This window comes from Chanodichthys erythropterus, chromosome 10 (genome assembly GCF_024489055.1).
Source record: "Chanodichthys erythropterus isolate Z2021 chromosome 10, ASM2448905v1, whole genome shotgun sequence".
NCBI lineage: Eukaryota > Metazoa > Chordata > Actinopteri > Cypriniformes > Xenocyprididae > Chanodichthys > Chanodichthys erythropterus.
In genome coordinates this window covers 41,463,372-41,480,298 of record NC_090230.1, presented here as the reverse complement: position 1 = coordinate 41,480,298, position 16,927 = coordinate 41,463,372, and the positions used below count along the sequence as shown (strand labels likewise).

Below are 16,927 nucleotides of genomic sequence, written 5' to 3'. Positions count from 1 at the left end.
TTATATTTGATATATTAATTAAACATTCTACATATGGTGAAAAAAACGGAAACATTAAATGGGACACAAATAAGCTGACTTAAATAGTAAAAGATTGTTAAATAGGAATGTTGAGCTAAATAAGGACACTTTATATTAAATACATACATATAAGTTAAACGGGAAAACTTAGGTTAATATAAATTAGATGAATTAAATACATAAACATTGAGGTAAATCCGGACATGTTAACACGACAACTACATAGACAATATTTTAAATTCAAAAATATTAAGTTAAAAAACAACTAAGCTGAGTTAAATATAAAGACTATAAGTTCATCTCAGCATTTGTGTATCAGCACTGGCGTGTGTTTGCACGGGCATGCATGGGCCGATGCCCATGTATGTGCCAGTTGTAGTTACTGTAGCTGGCAAAACTTTAATGAGGAGGTCCTGAGGAGGGATGAGAGGAGAGTCTGGGCTGGAAAAGAAAAAGAACCGGATTAAAATTTCAGCACAACACAGAGCCCTAAGAGAGAGAGAGCGAACAAGATAGATGGCTGGGACGACAGACACCTCGCGGGCCTGTGAGAAAGGCGGACATTCCACCGTGAACACGTCTGGGAGGGGAGGGATAGTGGGGGAGGGGAAAAGAGAGAGAGAAAGGGAGAGAGAGGTCGCATACAAACAGCGAAGCGAATTGAAGCATTCCATTATTACGCTCGACTGAACCCTGCTCCTCTTTTCACCCTGAACCCAAGACACACACACATACACACACACACCAAATACACACTCTTTGCAGCTGATAGAATCCTTCCTTCAGACTGAACTAAAAAAGAAAAAGAGGAAGGGGAGGGTGAGACGACAGGAAGGAATATGAGAGACAAAAATAGGAATGATGTTACTGGACTGACTAGTTAAAGACAAATTGAATGTTAAAAGGGTAGAAACTGGAATAAAAGAAGTAGTAACTCTTCTATGCATCAAAAAAACATGTCAGGTTAAAATTTCAACGATTAATATTATAGTTTTCTCCGCCCACATGGCCTTGATTACATCAGCAGGTATGAAAAGTCGCTTTAGAGGCTGAAAAAGTTGTTCGACTAAGATGAAAAAATAATGAAATCAAAAAAATGAGCGTACATCGAATCTTTATTCCATTCTATGTGATGCCACATTGAGTTTAACACGTGCATTCTTTCAGTAAGCATGACTGCAAACATCTCCACGGTTCACATGGGTGAAGATCGATCAACGTTATGGATTATCTGTCCATACCTGCTGAACACCCAGAGCTAACCGGCTGCATCAAAGGAAGAACAACTGCCCACCGAGGGACTTCCTTTCTCATTCGCTTATTACTGGAGCACTGTGGAGCATGACACATTCTTATGTTTATTTAACTATGCGATACTCGCGCACAAACATCTCTGCACCCTTCCCGTTGAGATCCACCTACTGTCACTGTGGATGAACTGAGCTAACGGAGCATGTAAAACCCTGAGGCCAGGAAAGGGCTCTTAGATGGGGGGCGGGATTCCTTTATCCCCTACCAAAGACATGCACAGAATCACGTAACCTCATTAAGTCAGCAATCACAACAAGATAACGATGAAGCCTTGGATTATAGACGATCCAGACTTAGGCAAAATTGGATGTGTAAAGCAGAAATCTATATATATATATATACAGTATACAGCATATGTACATACACCAAAACCACTGCTATTGAAATATTGAGCTTTATATTGATATGCATTTGCTCTGAAATGGCTAAAAATGGTGATTTTTTTCCATTTCAACCAAACAGCCATTATTGAATTGAACATTTTAAATCTGCTTGGCAATGTAATTACAGAATATATGTAATCTACATAATTAGTAATAATGAAGATTTTTTTAATAATTAAACAAAAATGTATTCAATGATTTTCGGCAACAAAACAATACATAAAAAGCCATAAAAGCAATATTTATCTATGTATTATATATAAAACTCCACAAAAAATGTTTCAATAATTGAACACAACAAAAAGATTATAATTAGTGGTGATACTGAACTATCTGCAACGCTTCCAATACTCATTTTCCGCAAAATAGATACATAATACCAGCTGCGCTTTTTCGCTCTCATCTCTCCGACAGCGAGTTGACACACAAACCCGTCTGCCCTCTGGCACGTGTTACATTTGTTCCGGATGAATATTGTTGGTGTTACAGGGCTTGAATTTCAGCTTGGATTTTGTGTGCGTGCCCATAATGCCGCCTCTCCATCTTAAATTGAGTTTTTCCGCTGCTTATTGCGCTCAAACAGTCAAATACACATAAAATAATGTCAAAATGCCATTGCAAAATGCAATGTCTTGTCAAGTATTTACATAAACACAGTCAGTTATGTTTTAAGTGAACGTAAACAAGAAAATGCATCTTTTCCGTGGTTGATGATATGAATTGATGAATTCATATGAATTCATTAAAGGCACAATATTTAATTTTCTGCCGCTGGAGGTCGCTTATTTAAAACAAAGGGGTAGCTTAATGGCGCTTTGATTTTGCGGAATCATGGGAGGTGTTGTCTTCACGTCTACAGCCGTTGGAAAAGAATCCGGTGGGACAGAAATCATATTCATGGATGAGCTAATGTATTAAAGATTTTTTTAACATTACTGTAGCATTAAGCAGGCTGTGGCTGAAATCCGTTGGAGCGAAACGAGTCCCCTGGAGCGATTGCTAATGTGAGACAAGCAAACCACACGGCTCGAGAGCAGTGGAACTTTTATTATGTCGCAGACGAGCACTTCCGTTTCTTCCGGTCATGCGTATGTGGGGTAATGCAGCGCTGTTTTATCATATTAGATAAATTGGGTGTTGAAAGTTGTTATTGTGCTACTCTGTGCGTTCGCTCGGCAGCTACTATGAGACACTTGTTGCATACTGCAGTAAGCTAGATCGGTATTAGTCATGGTAAAACACGGTACTCGTGGTAAATCAAGAAAATGAGATTTAAACAATAAGACTTAGAGCCCGCCCACAGGAGACGCGTTTAGCTGTATCCGTAAAAATTTTGTATCGTATCAGCGTTTCGTCCAGACAGATCCATCGTTTTGGAAGCCTGAAACCAGAGTGGATAAATCTGAAAATGACACCCTGACACACTACGTCACGTAACAGCAACAACAATAATAGCGGACTACATGCTTGTGTTCGTGCTGCAGGAGCTACTGAGCCTATTAGCTTTACTAAAGTAAAGCTTTATTTCTAAGCTTTCCTAAAATTTGTATACAGCACGGCTAAGGAAAGCTCTGGCTTTGCGTGGATGTGGCCTTACTGTGTTGAGCTATATAACAGTGATTAGTTTTCTATCGATGAATGTATCCAAACAGTTGCTCACCTGTCTAATAAAAACACATTATATATTAAAGCGTTTTTGGTGATATAAAAATAAAATAAAAACTAGTAATCGAGGGTAATCGAAACTGGTAATCGAGGGTAATCGAGGGTAACACGGGTGTCCTGGTTAAAATTGCTTATTTCTCTGGATTTAAACATTCTTGAAAACATTTGGGATAATGTAAGTAAACAAGTCAACAAAACATATAACATTGTTCTAGTGGTTTTTGGATATTTTAATCCAAAAATCTTACATATTGTGCCTTTAATTATTCAGAGGAGTTGGAATCAATTCTCAGAAATGAATACAACAAACCACGTCACAACGAGGACTTTATCGTATCAATTGCTGGGTTCAAAATCTGGCTCAACAAAATTGTACATCAAATATTTAAATGTCTTTTGATTGTCACATTATGCAGTAGTTTCACAGAAACAGCTGGCTAGGACATTATATTTGCTACTTGCATAAAAAAGACTTGGTATCTTTTAACGAGGTGACAAGGGTTTGCAAAACCCTTTAAATCCCATTACGGTAAATTAAACTTGCATATTAAACTTGTTGTGATATCAACATTGTAATTTAGTTTTATATCGGCAGTAAAATCATCACCAATATACTGTGAAAAATGAGTCTTAATTCGTAAAGCAAAAAAAACACTAAAGCAAATGCTAATAAAAGAAAGCTGGAGCACCAGGATGAGAAGCAGGTAAGAAATCTAATGGAGTGGAAACGTTTTACCTGCCACATTCTCTGTAAGAGTCCCCGGGAGAGACCGAGCGGATTGGAAACAGGCCAATGTTACTGAATGTCACAATGCATTTTTTTGTGTGTGTCTTTCTTGGTTGCACGTACACAGTCATATTCAAATGTTTGTGCACAAGCAAGACAGTGAGATTTATCTTTTGTTAAGATTTGTGTCTGCAATGCTTGTGGAATAAATAAACCTCAAATAAACCTCGCCGTGACCTTCCGGTTCGACGGCAGCTCGCCGTGGTGGGTTTCTGAGCTAAAAAGAGTGGCTTCTTTGACTTCAAAGGTGCAGTGCTGGGGGTCTGGCATGGAAGGGTTTGGTTTGATCACAGGTAGTGTAATTACGCCACTCCCAGTGCAGAGATCTGCGCCGAAACAGCCCGCAGCAAGTGCACTCTGCAACAGGATGCATTCCTCAGTGACAGCAAGACAAGGAAATTGCCACCTAACCCCGACCACATGACAGGGAGAGAGCGAGCGGGGGAACGCACACATGCAGACGCACACAAACACACACGCATGACCCAGATCAAGGCAAACAGACACAATGCACAAACAAAAGACGCATTTGAGCACGTATGTACACACTGATTCACCGCCTACAAAATGTCATTCGATGGTACGAATCCCGTCATTATTGGATACTCAGAGCATCCGTGCGAGTTATGAGCATTGTGTCATCCATTATTCAGTCTCGTGTAGCCATGAAGGCAGCATGGGCGGGATGTGAGGACTATTGAATATCAAAACTTGTCCATGAATGAAGGTGTGATTTCACCACACTGTGTTTTCCCCCATAATCAAACCTGTCTGCAGTAGGATTATGAGCTGTTTTGGTGCGGATCAAAGGGGTGTGTGTGTTTGTCTGTGTCTGTATGGACACGCAAATGTGGGTAAATGTGTGTGCAAAGGTGAGACAAAGATGTAGCACGCCTAGCAAACAGTCGAGGCAGTACGGAAGGGGGAATCCGAGCCACTTCAGCGCTAATCCACACTGTCTCCTGCTGCGTCCCCGTCAGAATGAAAACGGGTTACTCACTTTGCTGTGGATTCTTCATCGTATTTCGTCTTCAGTTCGTGGAGTTCTGCCTGAGTTGCTTCAAGTGCTGCACAACAAATGAAACGCATGTCAGTAAAACAGGCGTAAAATGTGAAACTACATGTATGTAATTGCAAAAACACCTAATATGATGGTGAATGCATTAGCAAACCTGTTTGTAAGGACTGTGTTTTCATGTCCAAGTCTTCTGTCCTTCCGTCCTGGCTCTGCTGTGGCTGACTGCATAGATACATACAGAGGACAATTAAAACAACTGTTTCTCAACATGACAGAACAGTCACATTAACGCTGCAGTACTACAGTACAAACTGACATAATAGTGAATAATTCACTAGATGCACTGATATTATGTAACATTTTTAACGTTTAATGACTAAATATTTCCGGTGTGGACGTATAGCTTTATTTTTAAAGTGAGCTACCTAGTGAGCTGCCTACTGTATCGAGATTAGTATTATTTTAGCATCATTGAAATACTATTAAAGTTTTTACTAAAGGGTTAGTTCACCCAAAAATCATTTACTCACCCTTATGTTGTTCCATACCTGTATAAGTTTCTTTCTTCTGCTGAATACAAAAGAAGATATTTTAAAGAATGTTGGTAACAAGACAGTTGACGATAGCCAATGACTTCCATAGTATTTTTTCCCCCCTACTATGGAAGTCAATGGCAACCATCTCTCTGGTTACCAACATTCTTCAAAATGTCTTCTTTTTAGTTCAACAGAAGAAAGAAACTCATACAGGTTTGGAACAACATAAGGGTGAACTAACAACATTTTTGGGTGAACTAACCCTTTAATATTTTGAATTAGTTCAAATTTTTGTACATATATTTGACATTTTCATTTAAATTTTAATTTTGTTGTGTATTTTTGTAATTTTATTAGTTTTTTTTAACATATCTATATAGCTGGGTTTTTTTTTTAAGGTATTTTAATATATAAAAGAGCAATGTGGCAACTAGCTGAAATAAAATAAGTTTAGTTTTATTTTATTTCAGATAACATTTATTTTATTTTAAGTAACAAAGCATTTTTGGCTATCACAGACACATTCAGTGCAACTATCATGTCGGAAAATGTTGTCTAGAATTCAGAATTTAGTTACAAAGGCACCTATGCAGTGTTAATTTTCATTGACGAATAATTTTCTTCATAATTTTCGTAAACAACATTTTTTCATGGACAAAAACGAGACGATGACTAAATAAAAATTCATTTTGAATGACTAAAACTAAGTAAATTCTACTCTAATTTTCGTCAACGGATAAAAACGAGATGAAAATCAAAGAGAGGGACGATTTAGGAAGATATCCAGTCAGGTCTGCTGTGTGGAAGATGCGCACATTTGAAGTGTAACGTGCTGTTCTAACCACGGGAAAAGCAGCGCTGTTGTGCGCTCTATAGGCTCGCAAAGCAGCACATCTGACTGCTGCGCAATTAATGAATAGCGCACGTTTATGCCAAGCGATTGCTTATAAGCTAATGTTGATGAATTAGGACAATGTTTACTACACAATGCTTATATTATAGTATGTTTTAGACGGTTGTAAGAATGCATATTTATCTCCCTCATGAGCAGCCTGCTACAGTGCAGATTGCAGACATTTCAGAATAAGCGTCACAGTGTATTTCAGTATGGTTTATAATTATTATTTTTTCCTAGTCATTATTGTCATTTTTTTTACATAATAAACTGTATTTAATTTAATTTCTATTTAATTCACAGTAAACTACTGTATCTTCTGTCATAGGAAGGAAAGACTAAGAACATTATTTGACACATTATTCAATATATTTTACAAGTATAAGGGTTATTATAGTTAACTAAAATAAGTAGTTAAGTAGTTAACTAAAATAAAAAAATATAGCCTATATATAAAAATGTAAACTTATTTTCTTTCATCTAGTTTCCAAGCTTTAGCTTAACCTCATGTACTACACTAACAAAAATAAAAATAATAACAAAACAACAACAACAAAAAAACCTATATAGACATTTAAAAGCAAAAACTAAAAAACAAACACCAAAAATTACTAAAACATTTAACTAAACTTGCTATGGCAAGTAAAGTACAGTTGGTTTTCTTAAGTGAACAGAAACAGTTTGGAGAATATCAGTGTATTGGATCTGTGTATTGTTAGAGAAATGCTTACTTAATGCATTACAATTTAACTAAATTAGATTTTAGTTGACTAAATCTACTGTTGATTTAGTCGACTAAAATCTTTTGATATTTAGTTGACTAAAACTAGACTAAAACTAAAAACAATTTCCGATGACTAAAATATGACTAAAACTAAATGGCATTTTAGTCAAAAGACTATGACTAAAACTAAATCAAAATTTGCTGTCAAAATTAACACTGCACCTATGATTCACAAAAATGTACCTAGACGTCAAAAAATGCTGATTACAACTGAGAATATATTTTCTAGTTCTGAATTTATAATCTCATTATGATTTCTTTGCTGATTCTGTTTTTCAGCATGTCATTTCAACGCACTTATGATGCTCAAGATTGCTGTCTAGGCAGGCAGCTCACTGGGTTTTGAAACACAGCCTATGAATTCATAACGTAAACATGATGATTAATGTAGTATTGTATTTGTGCAATGATCAGGCTAACCTCTCCTTGTCTGCATAGTTGTTAGGAAGGTTTTCCCCTCTGCTTTCCCTCTCTTCTTTTCCTGATGGGTCCTGGTTCTGATCAAGAGCTTCCTCTGTGTTCTTGGCCTGCAGAGAACGCTCATACTGCTCCAGCTTCTCTTTAAGTGCTTTAATAGTGACTTCTGTAGGAGAGAAAGAGAGTGATCAGGGCATTAAAAAGAAAGACAGTAGAGGTCTATGGATGTGTGTGGTTTAGTTTTTGTCTACATTGTGGGGGCCAAATAGTAAAACCTAAAACCTGCCAAGAGGAAAACCGCTTAATAAACATACTAAATTATATCTTTAAGGAACAATTCACCCCAAAATGAAAAATCTGTCATCATTTACTCACCCTCAAGTCAAATCCAAACCAGTATAATGCTCTTTCTTCCATGGAAGACAAAAGGAGCAAGTACAATGAATGGGGATTGAAGCTTCAAAAGGGCACAAAAGCACCATAAAAGTATCATAAAAGTAGTTCATACGACTATATTCCAAGTCTTCTGAAGCAATATGACAGCTTTGTGTGAAAACAAACCGAAATTTAAGTAATTTCTCACTGAAAATCAGACTCTATGATCCAGCCGTAGCAGTTTTCAAGGTAACAGCCCACTTGAGGTAAGATTATCAGTGAATAATGTCTTATATTTCAATCTGTTTCTCAAGCAAAGCTCCTGTATGACTTTAGAAGACTGTGAATCCACCACGAATCATATGAACCACTTTTATCATACTTTTATGGAGACTCTGCATCATTTTTGAAGCCTGAAAGCTCAAAATCTAATTCATTGTTATTGCATTGAAAAGAATGACCAGCACATTCTCTGAAATTGCTTGCTTTTGCACGTGTTTGACATGGTGTGAGGATGAGTAAATGACAAAGATTTAATTTTAGGTTGAAATGTTAAATTCATTCACTTATTTATATTCATTTATTTAGGTTTAGGGTAAGAGGATAGAAAACTTCATCAACTCTGTATATGTATATATATATATATATATTAAAAAAATAAAATAAAAAAAATAAAAAACAGAAGTCAAGGGAAAGTCCCCACCATGATAGAAAAATGTGTGTTTTGCATACCTACACACACACATCCACACAAAATATCCCTGATAGAGAGCTTTTTCCTCCTCTCTCCGTCTCCTGCACAGCCATCTGCGGTGATTTAAACTCCACCACTTCAGCGCTGACACATAATCAATGAGCAGCAGTCCCACAAGAGCCCTTTTAGACCCTTAAATGCTAAACTGGACTTTAAACACTGGGAGACTGGAGGATCACTGACCTGAGAAAGATCAGTGTGTAGAATAGGAAGGATTACCTAGCGGACCGCTCAGATGGAAACACAACTGTGTGTGTTCACGTATACGTGTGTCTGTGTGAGAGAGGTCGCATGTGGTGGTACCTACGGCTGGTGTGGGACAAATGAAATATTGCCGTTATTGGACTGCATCGATTAGGGGAATTCCACAGACCGTAAGGGAGTGATCTTTCCCTCTTGTTTACGTAAAAAAAGAAAAAACAGGAAACATGTCTGGCTGAAACAGCAACAGGACAGAAATAGAGCTCAGATGACTACAGCTCATTTGAACAAAAATAGGGCCCCATCTATATGGGTACACTTATGCGGCCTGCCAACATGACATATGAATAACTCATTTCATTTGCTAGGTACAGATAAATCCTGTTTTACAAAATGAGAATGCTTGCAAACAGCATGTAAATTGCATGTTGTGACAATTTTGAGTGGAACAATATTACAGTTAGTAATGTAGTGATAGTTAATAAAAATTTGTTATCCATCAGGATTGGATTGAGAAAAGTAGGCTATGAATGAATGGTTAATGAATATTTATTTATTTATTTATTTGGGGCGTAACGATATATGTATTCGTCCAGAACGGTCATGGTACGGACGTCATGGTTTGGTGCATGCAATCAGACGATGAATACAGTCAGTCACTGTAAGACCAGTAAGATGTTCAGTTTTGCACCAAGCCCGAATGGTTGGGGAGAACATCATTGAATAAGTAAAAAAAATATATAAAATATAAAATATATATATAATTTTTTTTTTACTGATTCAATGAAGTTCTCCCCAACCATTCGGGCTTGGTTACATCATACGCATTACATTTGGTTGTATTTCATTCATACGCAAAGAAAGTTGTACATATTTAGTTTTTGTGGGAAATTTGTTTTGTTTTTCCATCATTTCTAAAAGCACAAAAAGGCTGGGGTGGTTACCTTGGTTTTTAACCTCTGCGATTTCGCGTTCGTACTCTTGTAGTGTATCTTTGAGCCTCTGGTTTTCTGTCTCTAAGTCGTGCATCTTCCGAACAGTCACCTGGAGTTGCTGAGCTGCCTCCAAAGCTGAGACAGGATCTGAAACACACATCCACACACACGGGTCAGAATATCGCGTGTACCGCTTTCAGAGCAGGTCAAAGGTTTGATTCAGTGAGTGTGGGCTAGTCTATGTGCAGTGTGCAGCTTGATTAAATACCTAAAACTGTTTTTGCATTTTTGCGGATTGCCAACCGCAGCTAAAAATGTTAACTAGGAAAACAAACCAAGCCAAAACACGCCAATAAATCCACACTATTCTCCAGCGCCTCGGTTAACTTCTGCTCTGTTAAATCACAATAACAAAAAAGCACCAAAAAGAACCATGGGCTTATTTTGGATAGAGACCATGCAAGTACAGTGTTTTCTGGACATGTACCATGGCAATTCTAATTTGCTGCTAAAGCATGGCACTAACAACAGAGATTAAAAACAAAGATGCACTAAAACAAAATGACACTTATTTTACACAATATTCACAAAAAACAACTTAACCTGACTCTTTTTCAATAAAAAATAAATTAATTAAATGTCTCCCTTAAAAGGTAAAACTGAAAAACACTCAATCTGTGGAACTACCACGGTAAACTAAGGGCAGTTGCATTCTTAGTCAAATAAAACATTTTTTTTTTTTTTTTTTTACAAAAATATAAATATTTCTATTTTACATTTAAAATATAAAAAAAATCTAATAAAATAATTTTGAAAAATATGAAACAATTAGGCTTACAAATTAGTCCACTCAATCAAATCCCGACAACAATCATAGTTTCATGACTGATGACGGAAAAAGCGTCCAAAATACACCACCAGCAGCAGCAGGAATTTCAGGTTAGCAGGTTGTAAAAGAAGTTATACTAATTCATATTTGGCAGGGTGTTAATTTGTTGCTTTCATAAATGGAAAGCAATGTTAAGTGAAAGTGGGGGTCGAGCGCAGCGGTGGTGTGGGACCGGGGCCAGCCCTCCGCACTGAAGGACTAAGACATTCTGACACACACACACGCTTTTTCATCACTGTCTGTCCCCCTCAAATGCTAATTGCTATATGACTAATTATGGCCCTGTTCCCGTTGATTTTCCTTAATGAGACAGCCAAGTTAATTATGTAATCAAACTATTTTATTAGCCCCTGCGGAACATGAGAGTGCGAGAGAGAGTGAGCGTGAGTAAAAACGAAGAACGAAAAGCTGACAGAGATGAGTGTAAAATAAAACATGTCATTCCTGTACACTTTCTACGTGAAGCTACAGTCGAGATTGTGGTTTTCGGCACACATCCCTCCCTCCCCCTCTGTGCATTCTCAGCTGAAGGTACAGGAAACGCTGATGGGGTGTGTTATGTGTGATGTGCATGTGTGGTGTGTGAGAGTGTGTCATATCTAAAAACTGCAAGAGGAAGTCTGAATGATATGCTGTCATGGTGTGTTCCCTTTTGTAGCCGTGGCAACTGCCATTTCAGCTCAACTCAGCTTGATGGGTGGCCACGCATGTCGCTCAATTCTGAACGTGACTGCCATGTGACTGAAATGACCAGCCAATTCAAATCTGATTTAAACAGGCACATCAATTTGGATGGGTGTCATTTGCGGTACAACACAACACAGCAAGCACAATCCGTTCAGTTAGGTTGTAGTCTAAAGCTAAACTGAAGTACTGTGCTGCCTCGCCTCACCGAAAGAACCTAAAAAGGACAAGTGGGAATGTTTAGATCCTTTAAAATCTATTTTAGTAGAGGTATAGCATCTATGACACACATTCAATCTCTAAAAGCAAAAAAATAACATTAAAAAAAAAACAATAAAATCACCATAAAGTTTTAAAAATGACAACTGTGTTTAATGGCAGGAGTGAATCCCCTAAATTAGGGTTAAAGTGTGAACAGAATACAGGAGTCAGTCCTGAATTTACAAAGGCTGACTTGGTGACAATCATAGGGACGTTTTGGCACCTTGTAGGTGTAAACAGGAAAAATGGATGTACTATCTCCTGTCATTTGTCAGTAAACAACCATCAAAGTGTTTTTCAGGAGTGAATCTGGTTGTCACTCCTATACTAAATAGTCAAACTCAGTGTGAACAGAACGCAAATAAAGAATTATATATATGAATATTAAATATAAGAATTAAATAGAAAATATTTATGTGTGCATTTTAATATTATTAAAGTACTAGTATTTATTAATATTTTTAATTAACTTTTATTTTATATTTTCATTTTAGTTTAGGTTTATTTTAGTAATTTTAGTTTAGTATTTTTATGTGATTGTGTGGTGTTGTTATTAGTCTTTTTTCAATAATTCTATTTAGCTTTCTATTTCTATTTTCTTTTTACATTTAATTTTATTTAGGCTTTATATAGAGGGACGAAAATTATTTAAATAGTTTTAATTGACGGCAACAGTTTAAAATAAATCTATAAATAAAAATTCAAAAATGTGTGTGTGTGTGTGTATGTGTGTGTGTGGGTGGGGTGGTATTGGGGTTAGTGAAAATATTTCTATTTTGGGGCTAGCCTGACTAGGCAAAGTGAAAAAAAGACAATTTTTACTGTTGAATCATGTCTCTGTTATTTTACATGGGCTTTGAAAGTTTCTCATTCACTGAGAATTCAGAACATTCATTTTTAATGGAATAAAAAAAAATTATATATATATTTATTTTAATATATCAGTCACTGAACATTTCTGAACATTCCCGTTAACACACATCACAACGCTCAAACACATGCAGGCCTACACAGTGTACCAGTGTAACTATCACGAGATAATTTGTCAAGCTGTGATCACATTCACAGACACATAGACAGGACTGGACAAGCTCCAGATTTCACAGATAGAAACAGACATTCCCAGACTAGACCTCCCACTCCAACATCCTGCAACACACACGCATACAAAACACTCTCAAAAACACATTATATACACATATAAAAGTAGTCAAATACACATGCACACACTTCCAAACACACAGACATGCCATTGAGTTGGCCCGGGATCTCCAGACCGCAGCATTGTGGTAATTTAGGGATGTACTAAGTAGTTGTGCAGGCAGACAGTCCAACTTGCTCCAACAGGCCCAGGCGGCACTGTCTGTCTGTCTGCCTCCCTGTCGCTCAACAGATGTGGGTGGAGCTAAACAGTTAAGATTTGTTTGTGTGTGTGTGTGTGACTGTATGGGTGTTTGAAGGTTTCTCATGCTGATCCTGAAGTTCAGTTCAGCCAGAAGCCTGCTCTCTCGATATACCCCAGGGTCGCACTTTTGCCTAACGGCTTTTGATACATTATCCACACACTCTCTGTGAACTTTTTTCAGTCTAGAGCAGAACTCTATCGAACAGCCGAGCTAAAGACGCTTCAAGATGTCACATGAACCTTTGCAGCACCATTAACTTATTATAGATCAGCGCAACAGAACATTACCATATAAAAACTGAGGATCAGGGGGCCATTATCTCACTGTTAGAAAGCCAATTCGGAAGATTAAAAGGTGTTCGTGGGGCAATGAATGCGGATTTTATTAGAATCCAAGTTTCTCCGCGTGTGGGGTTTGGAACGGAGCAGGTCTCTAAAGCCGTAGAAGTCATTAAGACGGCCCGCGCATGCATGCGTGTGTGTTTTAGACACTAGAGACAGAGGTCTCATAAATATGACTGATGTGTTTACAGTATTCTCGCCTCAGTGAAACACTACAGCAGTGTGTGTGAGTGCATTTGTGTGTGTCTGTGTGTGTGAGCAGCCAGCTCAGAGTGAGCTGAGACATACCTGGGACATCGATTAATCTCTTGTACACGCTGAGGAAAGCAGCCTCTGATTCTTTACTTCTTTTACTCAAGGCGTCAATCTGAAAGAATGAGGGGAAAAACACAATAACTGAATCGTGTGTGCTTGGAACTGCAGGCTCAGTAATTGCATTAGCAACCAGGTTGAAATTTGCATACATTAGCAGCAGTGACGAGTCTATTAAAGATGGCCATATGGAAAACAGCCTGGAAAAAGAGATTTTGAACTCATATGTGCACATTATGTACATCACTTACCATCTATTCGACCTAAATAAAACAGCTAAGTGTACATAACCGTGACCCCTTTCATTCACACACGGTAAATCATTCATTTTTTGACGCGTGCGATATTTTTCCAAGTGCTGGGTCGAGGCATTTTGGGGGCATGCTTCAGGTGTATACGCTCGGGCCGTTTCTGGTTCGCTTTATATAGAAGGTAATTATCAGGTATAAATCCAAATCCCTGTGAGCATGAGATGACAGAAACAGGTAATGAGGGACTCTGATAATGAGAAGAACTTTTGGCCTTAATATAGAGCGCCGCAGACGCGTACGTATGGGCAAATTACATACTGTATCTGGGTTACGGCTCCCACTGCAAGGAGAGGCCTTCATCATTTCCTGAAGATAGATGATTTTCAGAATGGTGGCCACAGTCACTGAGGTACCGCCCCCTAACTCAATCTAATTGTCAGTTTGCCAAAGGATGCATGATCACTGTCATAACAGATGTCAATAGAAGGCCATGCAGATTAAAATATAATAATATTTAATACAAAATAATATTGAATAATTTTACAAAAAAATATTTCTACTCGATCATCGCTGATAATGACAAATCATCATGAAAAAGTATTTTATTTTTGTTAAACTTTCCTAATAATAATAAATAATAAAACTGATTATTTGAAAAATTCTGTTTTCAAATTAATTAATTTAAATAAAAAACTGTAATTAATTCATATTTTAATTTAAAATAAATACAATTAAATTATGAATTAGCATGAAAAAGTGCATTATAAGAATGATTTATTTTAGTACTGGTATACTCCTAATGCAGATACATATACACAGGTAATATCACAGACAATATCATTGTCAATAACTATAGAATTAATAAGGAATCACAGAACTAAGCAGTAAACCTCTGTTTTCCAGGGTCTCACTGGCACATGTGACCTTATTGACCCTTCAGTGGTGATGTATGACAGCTGGAACAACCAATGCAAACCCAGTGCCATAACACACAATAGGGAAAGAAAGCGAGAGCGTGAGAGAGGTAAGGTAGTAATATAGGCTCTTCAGTTTATACAGCTCTAATAAAGACACTGATCTCTCTTAATCTGAATACACACACAGCTGTGGTGATTCTGGACAGATTATAATACATCATCCAACTGCCTTCTGTTATGGTTTGACCAAAAATACACTGTTGATACCATCTTGTCAACATAAATGTTATTTTGCAATCGATTTCTATAGATTTGACGTTAACAAGATGATTAAAAGAGGTTTACATGACAGCAAAGGTAATATTAAAGTAAATATAGGGCAAATGAGCATCAACATAATTAATATTCATTCAATATCAACTGATACAGTATATCTCCTCCAATAGCAACTTATACATTTTAAAAATCGTACAACTCCCTACCACAGTACTGAATAAAATAAGTTTATACATTTCTCTCACCGACATTTTCTGCAATCTTTAATTTATTTTGGAGCTTGTCGCAATTAGGACTGGGCGATATATCGAATGCTTTTGTCACGCGCATTTCGTCAGTAAAGCCGGTTCCCTGATTACCGCTAAATCGCCATCACCTGCTTTCAAATGAAGCGGCATTTAATAGACAGAGCTGTAGTTCACTGATAAGCCACGCAATATCACGTTCAATATCGATATGAATCGCCGTCGATATTGAACTACGGCTCTGTCTATTAAATGCCGCTCCATTTGAAAGCAGGTGATGGCGATTTCGCGGTAATCAGGGAACCGGCTTTACTGACGAAATGTGTGTGACAAAAGCATTCGATATATCACCCAGCCCTAGTCGCAATGCATTCTGGGACTGCTTTCTGTACAATGAGTCCAATTCTTGGCTAAAATGTGGTATCTTAGAAGGCAACATAATTAGGTTGCCTAACTTTTGGGACAGCTTTTGATTTGGAACAAATACTGCCTCTCCTCCCTAGGTCTTTCCACCAAATATACAATTTCTCAAGTTGCTGACAACTGCATTTATCAGTGTCTTAAAATGTGACAACCAAAAGCAGGAGAAACATCTTGGATCGACACATCAGAGTGATTGTCTTCAGTAGGGTGTGGTGAACCACATATAGAAATTATAAAATGCCATGACAGCACTTTTCCCACTGTGCAACTCAGATGATGACAGCGTACTGATGACAGCGTGCTGTAGAACCAGCATGCAGCCTGGCTCAACTGGGCCAAATCTAACAAACTGGGTCAAACCTGACAGGAAACAAGGACCCAAATCAGTACGGCCTGTATACAGTAATGTAGGAGCTGCTAAAAACTGAACCAAATCTTTACCTAGCTTAACCCGAGTTCTACATTCTAAAAGCTGGAGCAAAGTCCTGGAAAATCCTAGGACACAGAACCAGATTTTTCAGTATTTTAGAACTCGTAAGATTCTAGAACTCAGTGTTATAACTGTCGGTGAAACAAAAACTAAATAAATAAAACCATTTTTGATTTAACATGTAGTATATACAACATTATAAACATGGTGTATTAAAAAACCTTCACTAGTTAACATTACTAGATACTACTTAGCACTACTAAATACTAAAAGACTGAAATTAGAATACAAAAAAACAAAACAAAAACAAAACTAAAGTACATTTAAAAGATTATAATAACCCAGCTTGAATCCTGAAAGGGTTTTTCACCATTCTTGGACTCAAATTCATGCTGCGTTTACCGTCATTT

General features: G+C 37.4%; 1 protein-coding gene across 13 annotated transcripts in view; it reads right to left on the bottom strand.

The window, feature by feature from the left end:
- The window catches only part of cux1a (cut-like homeobox 1a), a 135,508-nt gene that overhangs the window by 44,919 nt on the left and 73,662 nt on the right, over positions 1–16,927 (bottom strand). For all 13 annotated transcript variants that reach the window (XM_067397779.1, XM_067397783.1, XM_067397788.1 and 10 more), the window contains 5 exons: positions 13,952–14,030; positions 10,092–10,229; positions 7,821–7,983; positions 5,340–5,407; positions 5,168–5,234 (listed from right to left, as the gene is read on the bottom strand). In XM_067397779.1, coding sequence (XP_067253880.1) covers positions 5,168–5,234; positions 5,340–5,407; positions 7,821–7,983; positions 10,092–10,229; positions 13,952–14,030 — 515 coding nt within the window. The remainder of the gene's footprint in view (positions 1–5,167; positions 5,235–5,339; positions 5,408–7,820; positions 7,984–10,091; positions 10,230–13,951; positions 14,031–16,927) is intronic.